The 16793-nt window shown below is 44.1% G+C and overlaps 1 protein-coding gene across 1 annotated transcript in view; it reads left to right on the forward strand.

Moving 5' to 3' along the window:
* The window catches only part of gli1 (GLI family zinc finger 1), a 50809-nt gene extending 34344 nt beyond the window's left edge, over positions 1 to 16465 (forward strand). Inside the window, exons 2-13 of the mRNA XM_070959488.1 lie at positions 4900 to 5003; positions 7084 to 7316; positions 8050 to 8148; positions 8247 to 8445; positions 9133 to 9301; positions 9509 to 9616; positions 9834 to 9974; positions 10092 to 10241; positions 10563 to 10727; positions 10902 to 11144; positions 11313 to 11625; positions 11801 to 16465. Of these exons, the coding sequence (XP_070815589.1) occupies positions 4933 to 5003; positions 7084 to 7316; positions 8050 to 8148; positions 8247 to 8445; positions 9133 to 9301; positions 9509 to 9616; positions 9834 to 9974; positions 10092 to 10241; positions 10563 to 10727; positions 10902 to 11144; positions 11313 to 11625; positions 11801 to 14376 (4467 nt within the window). The 5' untranslated portion in view covers positions 4900 to 4932 and the 3' untranslated portion in view covers positions 14377 to 16465. The remainder of the gene's footprint in view (positions 1 to 4899; positions 5004 to 7083; positions 7317 to 8049; positions 8149 to 8246; positions 8446 to 9132; positions 9302 to 9508; positions 9617 to 9833; positions 9975 to 10091; positions 10242 to 10562; positions 10728 to 10901; positions 11145 to 11312; positions 11626 to 11800) is intronic.
* The last annotated feature ends 328 nt before the right edge of the window (positions 16466 to 16793 follow it).

Genomic DNA, 16793 nt, shown 5'->3' on the forward strand with positions numbered 1-16793 from the left:
GTAACTGCCTGAGCTATTTATTAATGTGACAATAGTTTTGTTTTGTTGCCCCCAGAATTATGTGACCTGTGGTATTAAATCACATTTGCTGTTACCATCAGTAAATACAGGTGGTGCCAAATCAAGCAGAACTGAAGTCTTCGAGATTACCACTTTGAATACAGTGAGGCTTGGTTTCTTAAAGCGAGACTATTTAACTGTTTAAACATTAAATAACCCAGGTAAAGTTGAGTTCATTAGCAAAAAAAAGACATCGTGGGCTTAATTTAGTACATTCAGAAGTTTTGCTGCCACTGCCTTATTTGGTCTGGTATGACATTAGCTAACTTGGGATGTTAGATTTTGTTGCGTAGCCAGTCAACCTAGTTCGCTACCATAACCATTGAGTGTTTTGAATGTTAAAGGTGCATTTTATTGCTTGAATCCACCTTTTAATTTGTAAGAGGAAGAATATGTTAGCTGCTGTAGTTAGCTTCACCTTTCGCTGATGCAGGGTCTTTACAGTCCAGTGGTTTGGGCTCTGACAGTGAATGAGTAATAGTCCATTAGGAATACAAACCATGTTTTGTTTAGTGGTGGTAAGCTGTGTTGGTTTGGTGACTGAGTAGTTAAGCCGGAATAGAAATTTATTAGGCTTGACCACAGTTGGGCTTGTCTAAAAATATCCAGTAACTGAGGTAAGCCCAGCACTCGTCCTTGACCTTGATGGAAAACGTAAGGAGGTCAAAGAAAGATGTGAAGGAGAATTCATCAGAACTAAGGAAAAGAGAACTGTGCTTAAACTAGGGTAAGTAATTATGCGGCCGATTTTATTGACGACTTTAAATGCTACAACCACAAGGAACTGTGGGACATCTTTATCTCTTTTCCTTTCGTAAAGGATGGTCCAGTGTGCCCTGTGCTAAAGGAGTTAAGAAAGGAAGCACTGAGATAGCTTTCGTTAGCTTTAAAATAATTTGATCATGGCTGCCACTTATGGGCCTTTTCGCTCAGTCAAGCAAGCAAAAACGACAATTCGACCGCAACCCAGGATGCCATCCAACTTCAAGGGGATTTAAAAAAGACCTCCATGAGTTTGCCTCTCTGGAAAAATAGTACAGTGCCCTAAAGCTGTTCTTTAAAAGGTTTCTTCTGATTGGTGATATTGTAGAGGTCACTTTGGGGATGGATTTAGAGATTTCTGGCTTTTAGGTGGGGTGTACTTGTATGTAGTGGTGTTGTTGTATGGTTGTGAACCTGGAGTGTTTGAATGGAGAGGTTTTGGGTGTAGAAAGTGGCTGGACATCCTGTCCTCATCCTCAGCTCCTTGGTTCCTGCCCAGCTTGCTGCGCCGCAGTGGAGCAGACTTGTTTAGTTAGCCGCTTGATTTATGGCCTTGGGGTTTTTAATATGCTTCTGCCCCATCCCTCTAAAACCCAGCACCACAAAATTACACCGGGGAGCAGAATCCCTGAGAGTTTCTCACAAATATTGACCTAAAATAGCACAATGCCACGACACCTGTGTCAGCACCATGTATATATGGAATCATCCACCTATACATACTTACATGTTGTGCAGAAATACTTTCATCCATAGGTACACAGTGGATAGATGCATATAAACATAGGATTTGTTGGTAAGCACAAGCATATTAAACTCCGTGATAGTGGTCCGTGGTCCTTGGTTGTGATATATTCTAAATGTATCTAAACCTAACCCTTACATATGTATATATGCCAAATATGTTTTGTGAGAAATATAGTTGCTTCCAATATAATGATGACTGAGGAATTCCTAAGTTTTCATACAGCACCAGAATCATAAGGAGGTGGTTGTCGAGGACGGTGGGCACACGAAGTCCAGGACCTTAGACCTGGGTTCACTTCCTGAGTCAACAAAAGCACTTTGGTTAAGTTTAGTGAAAGACTGTATTTTCAGTTATGTGATAAGGAAGTTTAGTCACATCTAGTGCTTCAAGTCACTATTGACTTTTTAAACATTTAACCAAGATCATAAACTTCTCTTATCTGACCTGCTGTAGTTGCTATGAACAGATGTTGTGGCGAAAACAAACGAATTATGTTGTTAGTGGATATTATGTGCAGCGTCAACACATTATTTTGATAAAAACTTTCATCTTAACATATTTGCGGTGAAAATTTAGTAAATAAACATCATTTCTGGATAACAGGGATGCTCAAACTTAGTTAACATTATTCTGTTGGCTTTTTCTACGTTTGAGCTAACTTTACGGTAATTCACTGGATGCGAGCAGAAGCCGTGCGCCATGCAAATGAAATACAGAACACACAGTTGAGTGTGTGTACATGCAGCTACAACAGCAACACACACACTCGCTCGCTGCCTTGCTCCCTGAAGACAAACTGGCAAACATATTTTTCAAAAAATTCCAGCTTGCTTATGCGCAGGTGGTCTCATACATTATTCACTCTTACTCGGAGATCCACCACCATTTATCATGTCGAACACACTCTCTCTGACACACACACATGCACACATGCTGCACTGCAAATACACTTGTCTCCAAAACACCCTTCTTACACACACCTGCTACTGGGCTTACACATACAAACTGCTTCGGTATATGCACTCACACACACACACACACACACACACACACACACACACACACACACACACACACACACACACACACACACACACACACACACACACACATTCTCTGTAGACATGGTGGCCACTGGATCATTATGCCTCCCCCTGGCGGGCCTGACAGGTGTGTCAGTGTGTGTGTATGTGTGTGTCAGGCTGTCTGGCGACCCCCTTCTTGGTATTTATTAGTTCTGGACAGCTGAGGTGCTCGGCGAGATCTCTATTTAGCACTTCCGGCTAATTATCATACACTCATCCAAAGCCAGTGCTGAATATGTGCAATTAGCCCCGGACCGCCCACATCATTTAGCCACTTGCTAACTTTGCGTATCAAATCCCCCTGGTGGCTCATGGGCTTAAATAGGTCCCTGCCGCCCTTTTAACACTTGTGCTACCACATAACAGGCTCGGCAACCTGTTACACTCAAACCGCAGAGCTTTCATCTGCAGTGGACAGGAGCTTTCCCAGTATGGGTTTGAACACTTGTCACATGAACAGCAGCAATGTGATATTTTGATTCCACATGCACGGCGGTGATTTCAGTGCAGAGTTAAAGGACGTGGTGTAAAAATAAAATACATTTATTTTTGTATTTTTTAAATATTGCAAACAAGCGCATTCAAAGAAAATACAGGAATAGAGGCACATCAACACTTACAGGTTTTCTAAAAAATGCTAAAATAACTGCTAGGTTTTAACACTTACGGGTTAACATTTAAAATAAATATGCAATATATTATTTAGTTCACATGACAAGTGATGGAGACATTTTTTGGCTTTTCTCCATTTGTGGTAGCTATGAAATTAGTGTGTACACTAATTTTTTGGCCCTAATTACCTCTGTAACCATGTAAGAGCCACAGTCCTGACTATTAGTACCTGCACTGATGTGGTTGGATATAATGAGCAGGTGCTTGTTCCCAAGATCTCTCAGCTAGAATTACCTCACACATGCACTCTTGTTGAAAGATACCATCTCTATATGAGTTTCATACAAAAGGCTGCTTTGCTCTACTTTCATTTTTTTTTCTCTGTTTGCTTTTCTAACATCCTTTAACTCTTTGTCTTTTAAGCTTGAAGGCAAAACCCAGATTTTCCTCCTCTGTGTGCCTTTTCCACGTTGATCACTACTTTCCAGGATGGGAAGGTGCGGCAGGTTTTCGCCGTCTGTCAGCAGTGTTTGAGGTGCAGGACTGTGTTTAGAGAAGGGAGATTACAGCCAAGCCCACTGTTTGTGTCACAGGGTTTTGTCTAATCTGTAGGAGTGTGTCAGGGCACATCAGCGCCATCACATGACCTGCTTTTAAAGGCTCTGTAACGCATACAAGTCCAGATTTCACCGCTGAGAGTTCCTTTGTGCCAATGCAATCATTTAATCTGCATTTAATCATATGTTCTTCGTACTTCTGGATGCCATGTTTCATTTATCCAAGTAGAGCTTTGTGTGCTTATATTTTGGTAAATGTGTGACTGCAGACTGGCACTTCGAGCACTGTGGTTTCTTTGCTCCAAATAACAGCTGTTAAACACTGTACCTGTGCTCTCGCAGAGACTCTTCAGGGCTCTCAAAGTGTTAAAAACAGTCCCCTCAGTTCTCAGACTGAAATCAACACTGTGCAACTGCACTTTAAATCACATTAACTGTCAACACACTTGTAATGAAGGTTTCCTCCAGTTCACCTGCGAACAGTACCTCTTTGTCCTTGTGTTATCTGTTTCCTTGTTTTTCCATTGTGTAAGACTCTGGAAGTGTTGTGGGTTTTATTCATATTGTATTATTTTGTAGTAAGAGTTTGAACATACAACTAATTTACTAAGATATGATGGATTGAGGAAGGAATAGCAACACCATTGACGCTGTTCACTATTTGTGCTTTTGATCCTTAGCAGAATTTGACTTTTAACCGACTTACTGTAAGTAAGATTTTAATTAAAGGACTTTTAGTGATACATTATCTCAGTGTGTTTAATGTTATTTCTTCTGTGGTCTTTACATTTCTCCTTTTACTTAAGTAATGGATTGAGTACTTTGTACCAGCTCTATTTAAAATAAGTATGACTCAAGCTTTTGAGAGAGAGCTTATTTTGCCCTTGAACTGTTTTGCTTGGTTTGGTTTGGTCTGTTATTAACATCCTACATATTCTTTTTTTTCCCCCAGCCACAATTGTGTTTTGTGTATTTGCCTTTTCTTTCCGGTATAGTTTAGTGTAGGTTGGTTGGGTTTGTTTGGTTTTCCTCTCTTAATCCTAACCGTGTCCTTGTCTCTGCGTGTCAGGTCCAGGGTGTAAGGGGAGCAGTCGGTCTCGGAGCTCCAATGCCAGTGGACATGCAGCCACACCAGGGGCTGTATCACTACGAGACCTCACCCAGTCAGCCCTCCAGAGGGTAAGACAGCAGTTAGCATGTGCTACGTACTCACTCATTACTCTGTGGCTGCATTTTAACCTCTCCTGGTCATGGTGGATTCCACAGCTGTTTTACATGAGAAAAACATAAGGAATAGTTCAACATTTTGGGAAATACACTTATTTGCCATATATCCAAGAGTAAGATGAGAAGATACCACTCTCACATCTGAAAGTTAAGCACAGAGCTGGATTGAGCGCATGGTTAGCCTGTCTTAGCGTAATAAAGAGAAGCAGGCTTGAAAAGCGAGCCTTGCTCTGCCCAAACTTCACAAATACTCCTACTAATGACTCCAAGATGACAGGCTTCATCCTGTGAGAAAAAAGTAGTAAAAATAAAATTTGGAAAGATTTAGAATTGAGCCAAAGCAGTGCTTGACCTTTGAAACTGATGCTGTTGTAGATATTTGAGATTCAAGCATTTAGTATTCTTCTTCTTTTTACATACACACATAACATTTACTAACATTTTTGAAAGGGATTTGTGACCAAGAATTGTGACCAAGATGCGAACGTGAGTGCAACATTTTACAGCTGTAAAGTACCGACTCAAAAAGGATGAAATTTCTGAAGCAGGATTTTTTTCCTTTTTATTTCTGAGTCAACAGATACGACAGTAACGTTATGTCTGTGACAGCGGTCAGTACGTGGACTCAGCGGATTAATGCTCACATGTTTTTCATGACAAATGACAGTTCATCCATCCACACGGCGCCTCCGTTTAATCTGTGATCAGTCACTGCGCCCGGTTGTTTGCCAAGAAATGGCAAACAATCAAAATCACAAATGATCTTTTCTGTTTCTGCACAAGGCGACTTCACACAGGGTCAGACTAGCTCTTTCCCCCTGCTTTAGTCTTTATGCTGAGTCTTCGACCACAGCAACTCTTCTCTTCTTGTCAACAGACCATCTTATGAACAAAGACCAAAAGTCACAGCAGTCCCTCTCTAGATAGCAGGGATGATCCTCATTTTAGAGGCTCCCAAACTGTTCCTATTTTAATCTCACAGATATCCTGAGGGTGCAGGAGCCCAGGTCTCGCTGCAATTGTTATGGACACAGTGCAAGCTCAGCCCCTCACTCCTCCCCCGCTCCTCCCTCTCCCCCTCCTCCCTCCCTCATTCGCTCATGCCACCCAGGTTGCGGGTGGACTCGGCCTCTCTCTGACAGCTGCTAATTACAGGCTGACCAGGCCCCGCTGCGCTCTGCATGACTGCCTCGCGCCCCGCTCAGGTTACCCAGAGTGAGGGAGAAACAGAGAGAGATGGAGAGAAAGGTGGCTGGGCTGGACAGAGAAAGACAGAGGAGCAGGAGGAGGAGGAGGAGGGAGAAAAGAAGAGGAGATAGAAAGTGACAGAAAGGACAGAGCGGTAGAGAGAGAGAGAGAGAGAGAGAGAGAGAGAGAGAGAGAGAGAGAGGTGGAACAGAAGGGATGAATGGGAGAAGAGAAAGGGAGAAAGGAGTGAGAATGGGAGGGAGGTAGATTCAGGGGGAACCAGCACAGTGGATTAGAGAGGACAGATTAAGCTCCTATGTGGAATACACGTTGTGGTGAAAGAATTAAAGAACTGAAAGGGCGACTTAGGAGAAGGTGGATAGATGAAGTCTGCCCCTTTAGGAGAGGAGCGAGAGAGAGAGAGACAGAGAGAGAGAGAGAAAGAGAAAGAGGACAGGAGAGACAGATTTTGAACTAACCAGTGAGACTGAAGAAAGGTCAGGGAAAACATTTAAATTCATGAGAAGGCTGGAAAGTTCCAATGAAGCTTCCCTTCTGTAGTTTGGAAGGGGAAAACCCAAATGAGTAAGTTTCCACAATGTAGACCGATGGCTATACTCCATCTAGTGGTGAGAATGAGACATCACAAGAGATCCGAGCTTCTGGAGTTTAGCTCCTCAGACAGTGTTTCTTTCCATGCTTTGCACCGCCTCTAAAGTAATCTGTCAGTTACTTTAAATGCTTTATTTTAAGCTCACATCATGACTTTTTGCAGAGGCCATTTTTAACATTAATCTAAGGTTCTTTATCGTAATTCATAACTGTGTTTCTTTGATATTTGCAGCCTAGTCCCATCAGACCAGTCTCCCTACAGTGATGTGTCCTCGCTGCGTGCCCCGCTCCTCAACGGCCCTCCCCAGGACTGCCGAGCTATGTATAATCCCATGACTCCCAGTATGACTCATGGCTCAGGACCAGGACAGGGCATGGGCCACTGCATGGATCAATACATGAGGCCCCCTCAGGCCCCACTGCCACACAGTATGATGGGCCACAGGGGCATGCCGCCCACTGAGGGTGAGTCAGAGTATCTTTTACATCTCCTTAATCTCACAGCTGCTACTGATTTGGGCTTAAAGATACCTGAGAGACTTCCCAGATTCCTACAATAAGAAGGATATGCAGTCAACAGAAGGCTGGTTGTACTGCTGAGTGCAGCGGTGTGGACTAGTTTAATAACTCAGGTAACTAAAATTTAGAAAAAGTCCAAAGTGAATCTTAATATGAATGCTGAACAGATGTCAGCTGGTTACATCTACAGTGAGGCTTTTACACAATAATGCACTGTCTATATATGGTAACACCAGGTATCTATTCTTAAACACAAGTGGGATGAATTCAAATTAAGATCTGATGTGGATGCAGATGGGGTTGTAATCCCTTTGTGTCAATTTGACTTGCTTCAGAATTTACCAGTTCTCTTTTGTCTCATTTATCTCAAGAGGAAATAGTCCAGACTACAAAAAATGCAGGACACTTAATTGTTTCTCACTGTTATTTCAGAAAATCTAGATTTACAAGTGTTTCTTGCAGCTGACTTCAAATGACATTATTAAGCAAGTAGCTATCCTTTCTTGCTGAACCAATTCGCACTTGTTGAATGCACCAGACTACAGGTCAACATGGTGTGTAGTTTAGGTTTTGAACATGTGCACGTTGTGAGCTACAGTAACCCAGAAACCCTTTGCTTGCCTCATCAGCTTTGCAATGGTATGTTTCAGCACATCTGTTGATCTTTATTGTCTAACAGGTGGCAATAGCACCCCCTACTGTAACCAGAACATGATGTCCTCTCATCACAACTTCTGCCAGATTCAGCCTGGCTCTGATCAGATTGGCTCAGGTGACGGTAAGTTAACACGGTTTCCTTTAAATTAAAATCTGAAAGTCTCTTTTGCATCATCAAAACTAACCCCCCTGTTCTCACTGTCCTCGATTCCCCTTTAGGCTCGAGGTTCTCCACGCCTCGTTCCATGCTGAAGCTGAGCAAAAAGAGAGCTCTGTCCATCTCTCCTCTGTCTGATGCCAGCGTAGACCTGCAGACGGTGATCCGGACTTCACCGAACTCCCTAGTGGCTTTTGTTAACTCTCGCTGTAACCCCAACGGTGCCAGTTCTTACGGCCATCTCTCTGTGAGCGCCATGAGGTCAGATATTTCTCTCTTCTATGCTGAGCACATCATCTATCACCCCAGACTAGTAAGATCTAACTGGACTGGATTCAAAGTATCTGCTGCACATTCCTCGATTTTAAAATAGCTATAGAAAATGCAATGTTTTACTTGAAGGCATGAAGTTTGTTGTTACTTCCTCTCCTCTCGTTACACATTACCACATATTTATCACCCAACATTACTTTCAAACCACATCTAGTCTGAGCATGAGGTAATTACATCTCTAAAGGTGCCATATGTTATGGTGTGACACCATATGCAAACAGACATCAAATGCAAGTGAACTGTAATGAAATCAATTTAAGAATAAATTAAAACTTTAATTTTGCCCGTTCGACAGTGTTTGTTGCCCCAACTTGATAGCTGCGAACAAGCTCAGCAAATAGAGAGATTTACTGCGGGCATTTGAAATGAGGAAAATAATAAAGGCAAATAATGAGAAAAACTTGGCAAAAGTTACATATTGCAGCATTGAAAGAAAACTAGATGAAAAAATACTTATCTCCCTATGATACATATCCACATTCACCTGTATATTTTACTGTTTCAGCAAATGGACCAGTGGTTGATTTTGTTTTGATTGATTTGAATACCTCACCAGTTCCATCAGCTTTTTCTCCTCTAGAGATGACATATTTAGTTTTTTCTGTTACTCCACAGCCCATCCCTCGGCTATTCCAGCAATATAAATTGCCAATCCAGGCAACAAGGTTCCATGTATGGAGGAGGCGGGGGGACGCCTCTGGGTGGACACACACCAGGTCCCTGCCAAGCTTCCCGCTTACCTCCCCACAATCCTCGGCTCCACGCTCCTCCCAAGCATGGACATGTAAGAAGGATCTCTCTCTCTCTTCACAAAGCAGTCAGAGCAATTCAGTATCAGCCCCACCTCCCATCCACCCTGGGATGGATGGGAGGTGGGAAGAGGAAGGAATGAGAGTTAATTTGTGTCAACTGTATGAATGTGAATGACTTTGAGAGACAGATTTAAAAGAAAAAAACACGCTGACGATATGTTGTGTGTTTTGTTTCGCAGCTGAAGACGGAGCCTGGCCTGGGAGTTGTGATGGATGGTATGAATGTGAAGAGCCTGGAGGAGAGGTCAGAGGGAGATGTGGCCAGTCCTTCTTCCACTGGCACTCAGGTGCAGTTTTATCCTCACACATTTTCATTTTAGCTTTGGCATTAGATTTGTCTAGAACAGTGAGTGGAGGGCAAATAAACTGCTGCTTGGTCAACCTGTTTGACGTGGCCCGATACATGGCTTTAAGATAAATGCACAGAGCAAAATTTCATATGTGTACTGTATTTTCTTAAACTTGAGTCATGAGCGTCTGGTCTGCACCCATATACTTCACCAGGACCCTCTCTTGGGTCTACTGGATGGCAGAGATGATTTGGACAAAGAGGATGGGAAGCCAGAACAGGAGGCCATCTATGAAACCAACTGCCACTGGGAGAGCTGCAACAAGGAGTTTGACACACAAGACCAGCTGGTTCATGTAAGAGAGAGATCAGCCGATAGATATCCAGAAATCCAGCATTTTTTGCAAAAAAGAATGTCGAGTATACCACTTAGATTTTTAATCAGTCCCTATATTTATGTGTTTACTCAACAGCACATCAACAATGAGCACATCCATGGAGAAAAGAAGGAGTTTGTGTGTCACTGGCAGGAGTGCTCTCGAGAACAGAGGCCTTTCAAAGCGCAGTACATGCTGGTGGTTCATATGCGCAGACACACAGGAGAGAAGCCACACAAGTGCACTGTGAGTGTGGCTTTGGTCTCTGTCTATGCACTTTATTTCTCTAGGTCTCTGTTACCCTGATGTCTGATTTGTTGTCAAATTCTTAATACAAAGGGGAAAAACCCGATAATAATCTTCTATAAAGCTCTTGTGACTACACTGAATGTACTGTAGCTCAGATCCAGTAATGCAGCTGTAAGGCCTGTGTGCAAAATTTTCACAGACTGGCTCTTTCTATTAGTTTATAATCTGTTAGGTAAGACTTTTGGAAGTTGTTCTCTTTGTTGCAACATGGCAGTTGTTATAAAAACATTGTATTTTTTTTATATACTTCTGTTTTAGTTTGAAGGCTGTAATAAGGCCTACTCTCGCCTCGAGAATTTGAAGACCCACCTGCGCTCTCACACTGGAGAGAAACCATACGTATGTGAGCATGAAGGCTGCAACAAGGCCTTCTCCAATGCCTCCGACCGGGCCAAGCACCAGAACCGAACTCACTCCAATGAGGTATTGTAATTTACACCACTGACAAGTAATAAAGTAAGCCAGTTTGAACAATATCTTGACAGCTACATTCACTTGCTGTCTTGAGAGACCCTTTCAGTATCAGGAAAGATGCAGTAAAGTAAATTTTGTGATGCCAGACTGTGCACACTCAAACAAGTGTGTGCTCTTTTACAGAAACCCTATGTATGTAAGATCCCTGGCTGCACTAAGCGGTACACAGATCCAAGCTCTTTGCGTAAACATGTGAAGACAGTGCATGGCCCTGAAGCCCACATCACTAAGAAGCATCGTGGAGACACAGGACCTCGACCCCCAGGTTCAGCTTTAACCCCTGGGGGCCAGAGCTCTGAACTACTGTTGGAGAAAGAGGAGACACGCAGGGAGGACTGCAAACTGTTGGCTCCTGAGTCTGCTCTGGTGAGTGGTGACTTGCAAGAAATATTTATATATCATCTTATTTTTAAATGTAAAAAATAAACAAAGCTCCAGTTTTTTTAAATCTCATTAGAGAGGAATCTCATTCTGCCATTTGAAAAGAGTTGTCAGTAGTTTATAGTACACATCACGATACATTACTTCTTTCAGAAATCCCAGCCAAGCCCTGGTGGTCAATCATCATGCAGTAGCGAACGCTCTCCACTGGGGAGCGCCAACAACAATGACAGTGGGGTGGAGATGAACCTGAATGCAGCAGGCAGTCTGGAGGATCTCACAGCACTGGAGGACGGAGTTGCCGGTGGAGGAGGAGGAGGGGAGCCAGGAAATGTAGGAGGAACAATGGGAATGTCAGCACAGGCTTTAAAGAGGCTGGAAAACCTGAAGATTGACAAACTGAAGCAAATCCGCAGACCTACGCCTCCTGCCCGCTGTGCCAATAGCAAGCTACCTGCACTTCCTGGTATGTTCTGTGATTGAATAAAAAAATTATGTTAAGAACTTTGTTGTGGGCATATTGAACAACTTGCATTGCTGCAAGATAACAAACCTGGAGTGATAAAGGATTCACGCATAGTTTCAATGTGATATCCAAATTAACTTTTTTGGTTTGTGTTTGTTTGTGTTGTGATTTTCAGGTCCAGGGGAGAATATGGGAATGTGTGCCCCTTCTCCACTCCTCTCAAATCGGCGCGTTATGGAGCTGTCCAGTCACGAGTTAGGAGGTGTCACATCAGTCAACTGCTCTTCTAATGACAGGAGAGGAAGTGGCACCAGCAGCCTAAGCTCTGCATATACTGTCAGCCGTCGGTCCTCCATGGTGTCTCCTTACCTGTCTAGCCGGCGCTCCAGTGAGGTGTCACAAATGGGAGGCACAGCTGGGGGAGGATGTCACCTCCTTGGCCCAGAGCAGAGTGGGGGAGACCCTCTCTCTCCTGAGACCAATCGCAGAGGAGCTCCATGTCCTGGAGGAGGAGGATTGCCAGGTCTTCCTAATTTAACACCGGCCCAGCAATACAGCCTTAAGGCCAAATATGCTGCAGCAACTGGTGGACCACCACCCACTCCTTTACCCAATATGGAGCAGACAGGTACTCCAGTCAGAAGAGGAGGTGTTTTGAGTGAGTACCAGGGGCAGCCTCTGCCTCCTTTCCTTCAACAAGGTGGTCCACGTAGGCACAGTGCCAACACAGAGTATGGCACTGGTGTTATTTACCCTCACCAGGCTCCAGGTAACAATAGCAGGCGAGCCAGTGACCCGGTCCGATCAGCAGCAGATCCACAAGCTCTCCCCAAGCGCTTCAATAGCCTTAACAATGTAGCCATGATGGGCCGAAGGAATGCGCTGCAACACCGTGGCTCTGATTCCAGTCTTGCCCGCCACATGTACTCCCCTCGGCCACCAAGTATTACAGAAAATGTAATGATGGAGGCTATGGGTATGGAGCCCCACCTTGCCCCTGTTGATGCCAGGGATCGTTCCTTGATGATGCCTCCTGGAGAGAGAAGCTTCATGGGATACCAGCAACAGCATCAAACTCTTGGAGGGGTTGGAGGTGGAGGTCCTCTTTCAAACCAACTGTCCCCCAGCCATGATTCACTGAGCTGCCCCGACCAGGCTTACATACAAGGGCACTACCAGAACCAGGGAGGAGAAGTCGCTTCCAGGACAGGTGGAAATTCCATAGGCCAAGCAAGGCCTATTCACTCAGAGGGCATGTCCAATACACTTCTGCAACAGGCCGAGTACAGTATGAGCAACTGCCAGCTTAGTCCCTCTGGCCCGCATTATCCTAACATAGGACAGGGTGGTGATGCTGGAGGGCCTTGGAGTGATAGCCACAGCCAAATCCAAACTTCCAGCCATACTCTCCAGAACCAGCGGGGAATGCAGTATTCAGATCCCAGCCTGCAGCCTCAACAGACACAGGCCCACTTCAACAATCAAACAGGCCTTTACAACAGTCCTGATGGTACCCACAAACTCATCATCAAGCCTGAGCAGCAGTTCCACCCCGGGATGGGTGGTGGAGATGCCTGTCAAAGTGCTAAGCTCCAACAGCAGCGGATGCTCCTCCAGCAGACTCAGGGTTACCCACAGCAGACCGGCCAGGTCATGATGAGGAACTCTAACAATCCCAGCTGTGACTTCCAGGGCCAGAACCAGAACTCTTTCCCCAGTGGAGGGGGCTTGAGTTTGGGCTGTGCTGGTACTGCGCTTTCAGATGGGCAGAGGTCAGAAACCCCCATGATGCAGGTGAAGGAGATGATGGTGAGGAACTATGTACAGTCCCAGCAAGCACTCATGTGGGAGCAGCAACAAGAGCAGCAGCAGCAGCAGAGTGGAATAAAACCTCCTCCTCTGTCTGATAACATGGAGATGAGTGCCCAGACTGCAATGATGCAGCACAGTCCACAGCACCAAAACCAGAATCTTTACTCCAGCCAGGCCTATCCATCCTTCCCCAACCAGAACCTGGTCATGAGCCCTCCAGCCCACAGCCGAGGGCCCGCCTCTGTGACACCTAAAGAACAGCAGCTGACAGGTCTCCAAGGCTCATGTTATGGCCAGGAGATGGTGGTCCCCAGGCCCCCTCAGGGACGGAAACCTCTCAGCCGTCAGAATAGCCTGTCACAGGTAGGAGGAGTCTACTTGGGCAGCCCACCCCACCTCAGCCCTGTCCACTCCAATTCCAGCCCCAGGCGAGGGGTCCGACTTCCTCCAGTCCAGCATCCACAGCACCCGCAAAGTGAAATGTTCTCCCCGTCGAATAACAACGGCATGTACTACTCGGGCCAGATAAACATGGATATGGAGAAACACATGGACCCCCAGAATGGACCTTGTCTCAACCAGCAGCACAGTATGGGGTCCAACCTGGACCCAACAGGTGCCACAAAGTCTGCCCCCTTGGATCCCTATCCTGAATCTGGCCCCATCTCCAATGCCTTAGAAAACCTGGACCTGGACAATGCTCGCATAGACTTCACCTCCATCATCGATGATGCTGAGTCTTCCACATTCAGCCCAGTCAACAATCCCCTTCAGGGTCAACCGGGGTCTTCCTCCCAGGCCTCCTCCCGCCTCACCACCCCCCAGACTTCTGTCAGCCTAGCTGCAGGCTCTGGCCTGTCCAACATGGCTGTGGGCGACATGACGTCCATGCTTACCTCGCTGGCTGGGGAGAATAAATACCTGAACACACTGTCTTAGAAGAAGACTTTGGGCCATCTTTTTCCAGACTAACAATCAAGTAGAGGCCTTAGCCTGTTCTTAATGTTTTAAATGAGAACCCTCATGGAAGTATATGTAGCCAAGTATCCAGAAGTCACCAGCCTTGAGTTTAAAACGCTTAAGTCCTGTGACTTAAAGTGATTTTCCCTGGTACATTGCAAGAGAGCCCAGTCAGGGTAAGATAGACAAACTTTTGAATTTATCGTTTTATGTAATGGATCATTAGTCTGGGCGTTTTTATACCTCCCCATAAGCCTTTATACATAAACCCAACACATTTGTCCTTGTTCGAGCCAGGATCCTGAACTGGTTAGGGGTCTGTTGTTACCTGATACCCGTGTTACAGGAGTAATGATATGTTGTAATGCATTTTGGCTGCAAGTTGAGAGTAAGCTACAAATGTGATCCCATCACAGGTTTCAAAATTGAATCCCCACCCAAAACCTTAAAACCAAAGGTGCCTGATCAACCTCCCTGACTGTATTGTTCCTTCGCTGCCTTGGTACTTGGTATTTTTCTGTGCCTTACTATAAGACACAGAGCTATATGCCTGATAAGATACTGACACTGAACTTTTTTCCAAACAGGCATTCCAGCCATGTAGGGCTGTGGCAACAGTGGAGCAGAGAAGGATGCATGTAAATAAGTTTTATATACATTTATATATGTTGTGTATATGACAATGAGACAGTGGATAAATCATCCCCCGCCTTGTGATTGACTGCTTGGATTCTGAAGGCCAATGTTCAGACAGGAGTTTGTAAGATGGTTGTTCAGAGTGAAGACTAAAGATATGCTTTTAGTGATGGAGAAATCATTTCTCGGTGCTACTAAATATTAATCTGTACTGCTAGAGATTTCTTCCTTGTCATGAACAGCACACTCTTTATAGTGATATATCAGTATTCCCACACATGCACAAATGCAGTGACAGACACACACATACAGTAGCCCACACACAGACACTCAGGACTTGTTGGCGTTTGAATCTTTGGTGTTCAAATTACATGTGTGTTGTAACTGCCTTTCCAGACAGAGAGTTTGCACTCCACATATTTACTGTAAGTGTTCGTAAAGCAGCTGTGTACTTTTTTCAGTGGTGTTTATAACTGCAAAACAGACGGGGCCTTGCTCTTTTTAAGGTACATACAGGGGGGATATTGAGTGAAGCTCAAATATATTATGTGTGTAACAATCCCTTCCGCATTACGGTATTTCTGATGTATTCAAACATAATGCCTTCGCTCAACATTAATCCCAACCTATGACTCGTACATGACTCAGCTGAGGATGACGGCTATTTTGAATGAAACCCGAGTCAGCTGGTTTGTATCTGTTAACAGATCAGTAATAGTTGCCTGTATTTGACAAACTGAGGTACATTCATAGTACAGTGTTGCTGCACTTTGGCTCTAATCCCAAAGAGGAATTATTTGGAAAATTCTGCATTACTAATTCAGGACAGGGGATCAAAAAGCGGGAAATTTATCACTCGCTCCCAATGCATTAAAATACATATAGTTATGTGTAAACTGAGGTACTTTTGTGCGACTATTGCGCTGCATCATACAGAAGAAGACTGCAGCTCGTGATAGGAGAACGAATTTTACACTGTGGCTTTGCACTGACGACAGCACTGTGTGGAAAGGTCTCTGCCTCTGATGACTGTTCACATGAACCTCACTCTGATAGCGATAAGGAATCATCACAGTATTTTTTAATAGGCGTACAAGAACACATCTGAGCACAGCCAGACTCAACGAGGCCACATTAAAGTATCACTGAAGCATTTCATGTGACTTGTCAGCATAAAATAGTTACGTCAAAGTTTACTAAGCAAGAAATGAGCATTTCTTCATTTTGGAAAAAGTGTACAACCTACCAAAGACACCTTAAAATGACTGAGAAAAAGATGCACAAATAGTCTATTTTAACACAACACTAACACTAGCGATAAGGGCATGAACATTGACTGATAGTGCTGTTCCTTAGAATGTATGAGATGTTTTGTATAAAATTATCTTTTTATATTAATGAACTTTATGGACGTTGCCTTCTATGTGTGTGTGTGTGTGTGTGTGTGTGTGTGTGTGTGTGTGTGTGTGTGTGTGTGTGTGTGTGTGTGTGTGTGTGTGTGTTTATAACTGTCATCCTTCATTCTGACCTTTTTGCTGGCAAAAGAATATCACCTTTAGCAACAGAAAGCTATAATAGTAGCATTAACTATAATAGACAAAAGCCAAGTGTTATATTTTGTGTACAATTTTCTACATTTTTATACAAATGTGCTATATTTTACCAGTTTATGAATAAACATGTTCAGTGGGATGGATGCAGAACTTCTGTTGAACTTTTCTTTTCATGTCTGTTGTAAGGTTGGTTTGTGTTATTTTACA

This window comes from Chaetodon trifascialis, chromosome 3 (genome assembly GCF_039877785.1).
Source record: "Chaetodon trifascialis isolate fChaTrf1 chromosome 3, fChaTrf1.hap1, whole genome shotgun sequence".
NCBI lineage: Eukaryota > Metazoa > Chordata > Actinopteri > Chaetodontiformes > Chaetodontidae > Chaetodon > Chaetodon trifascialis.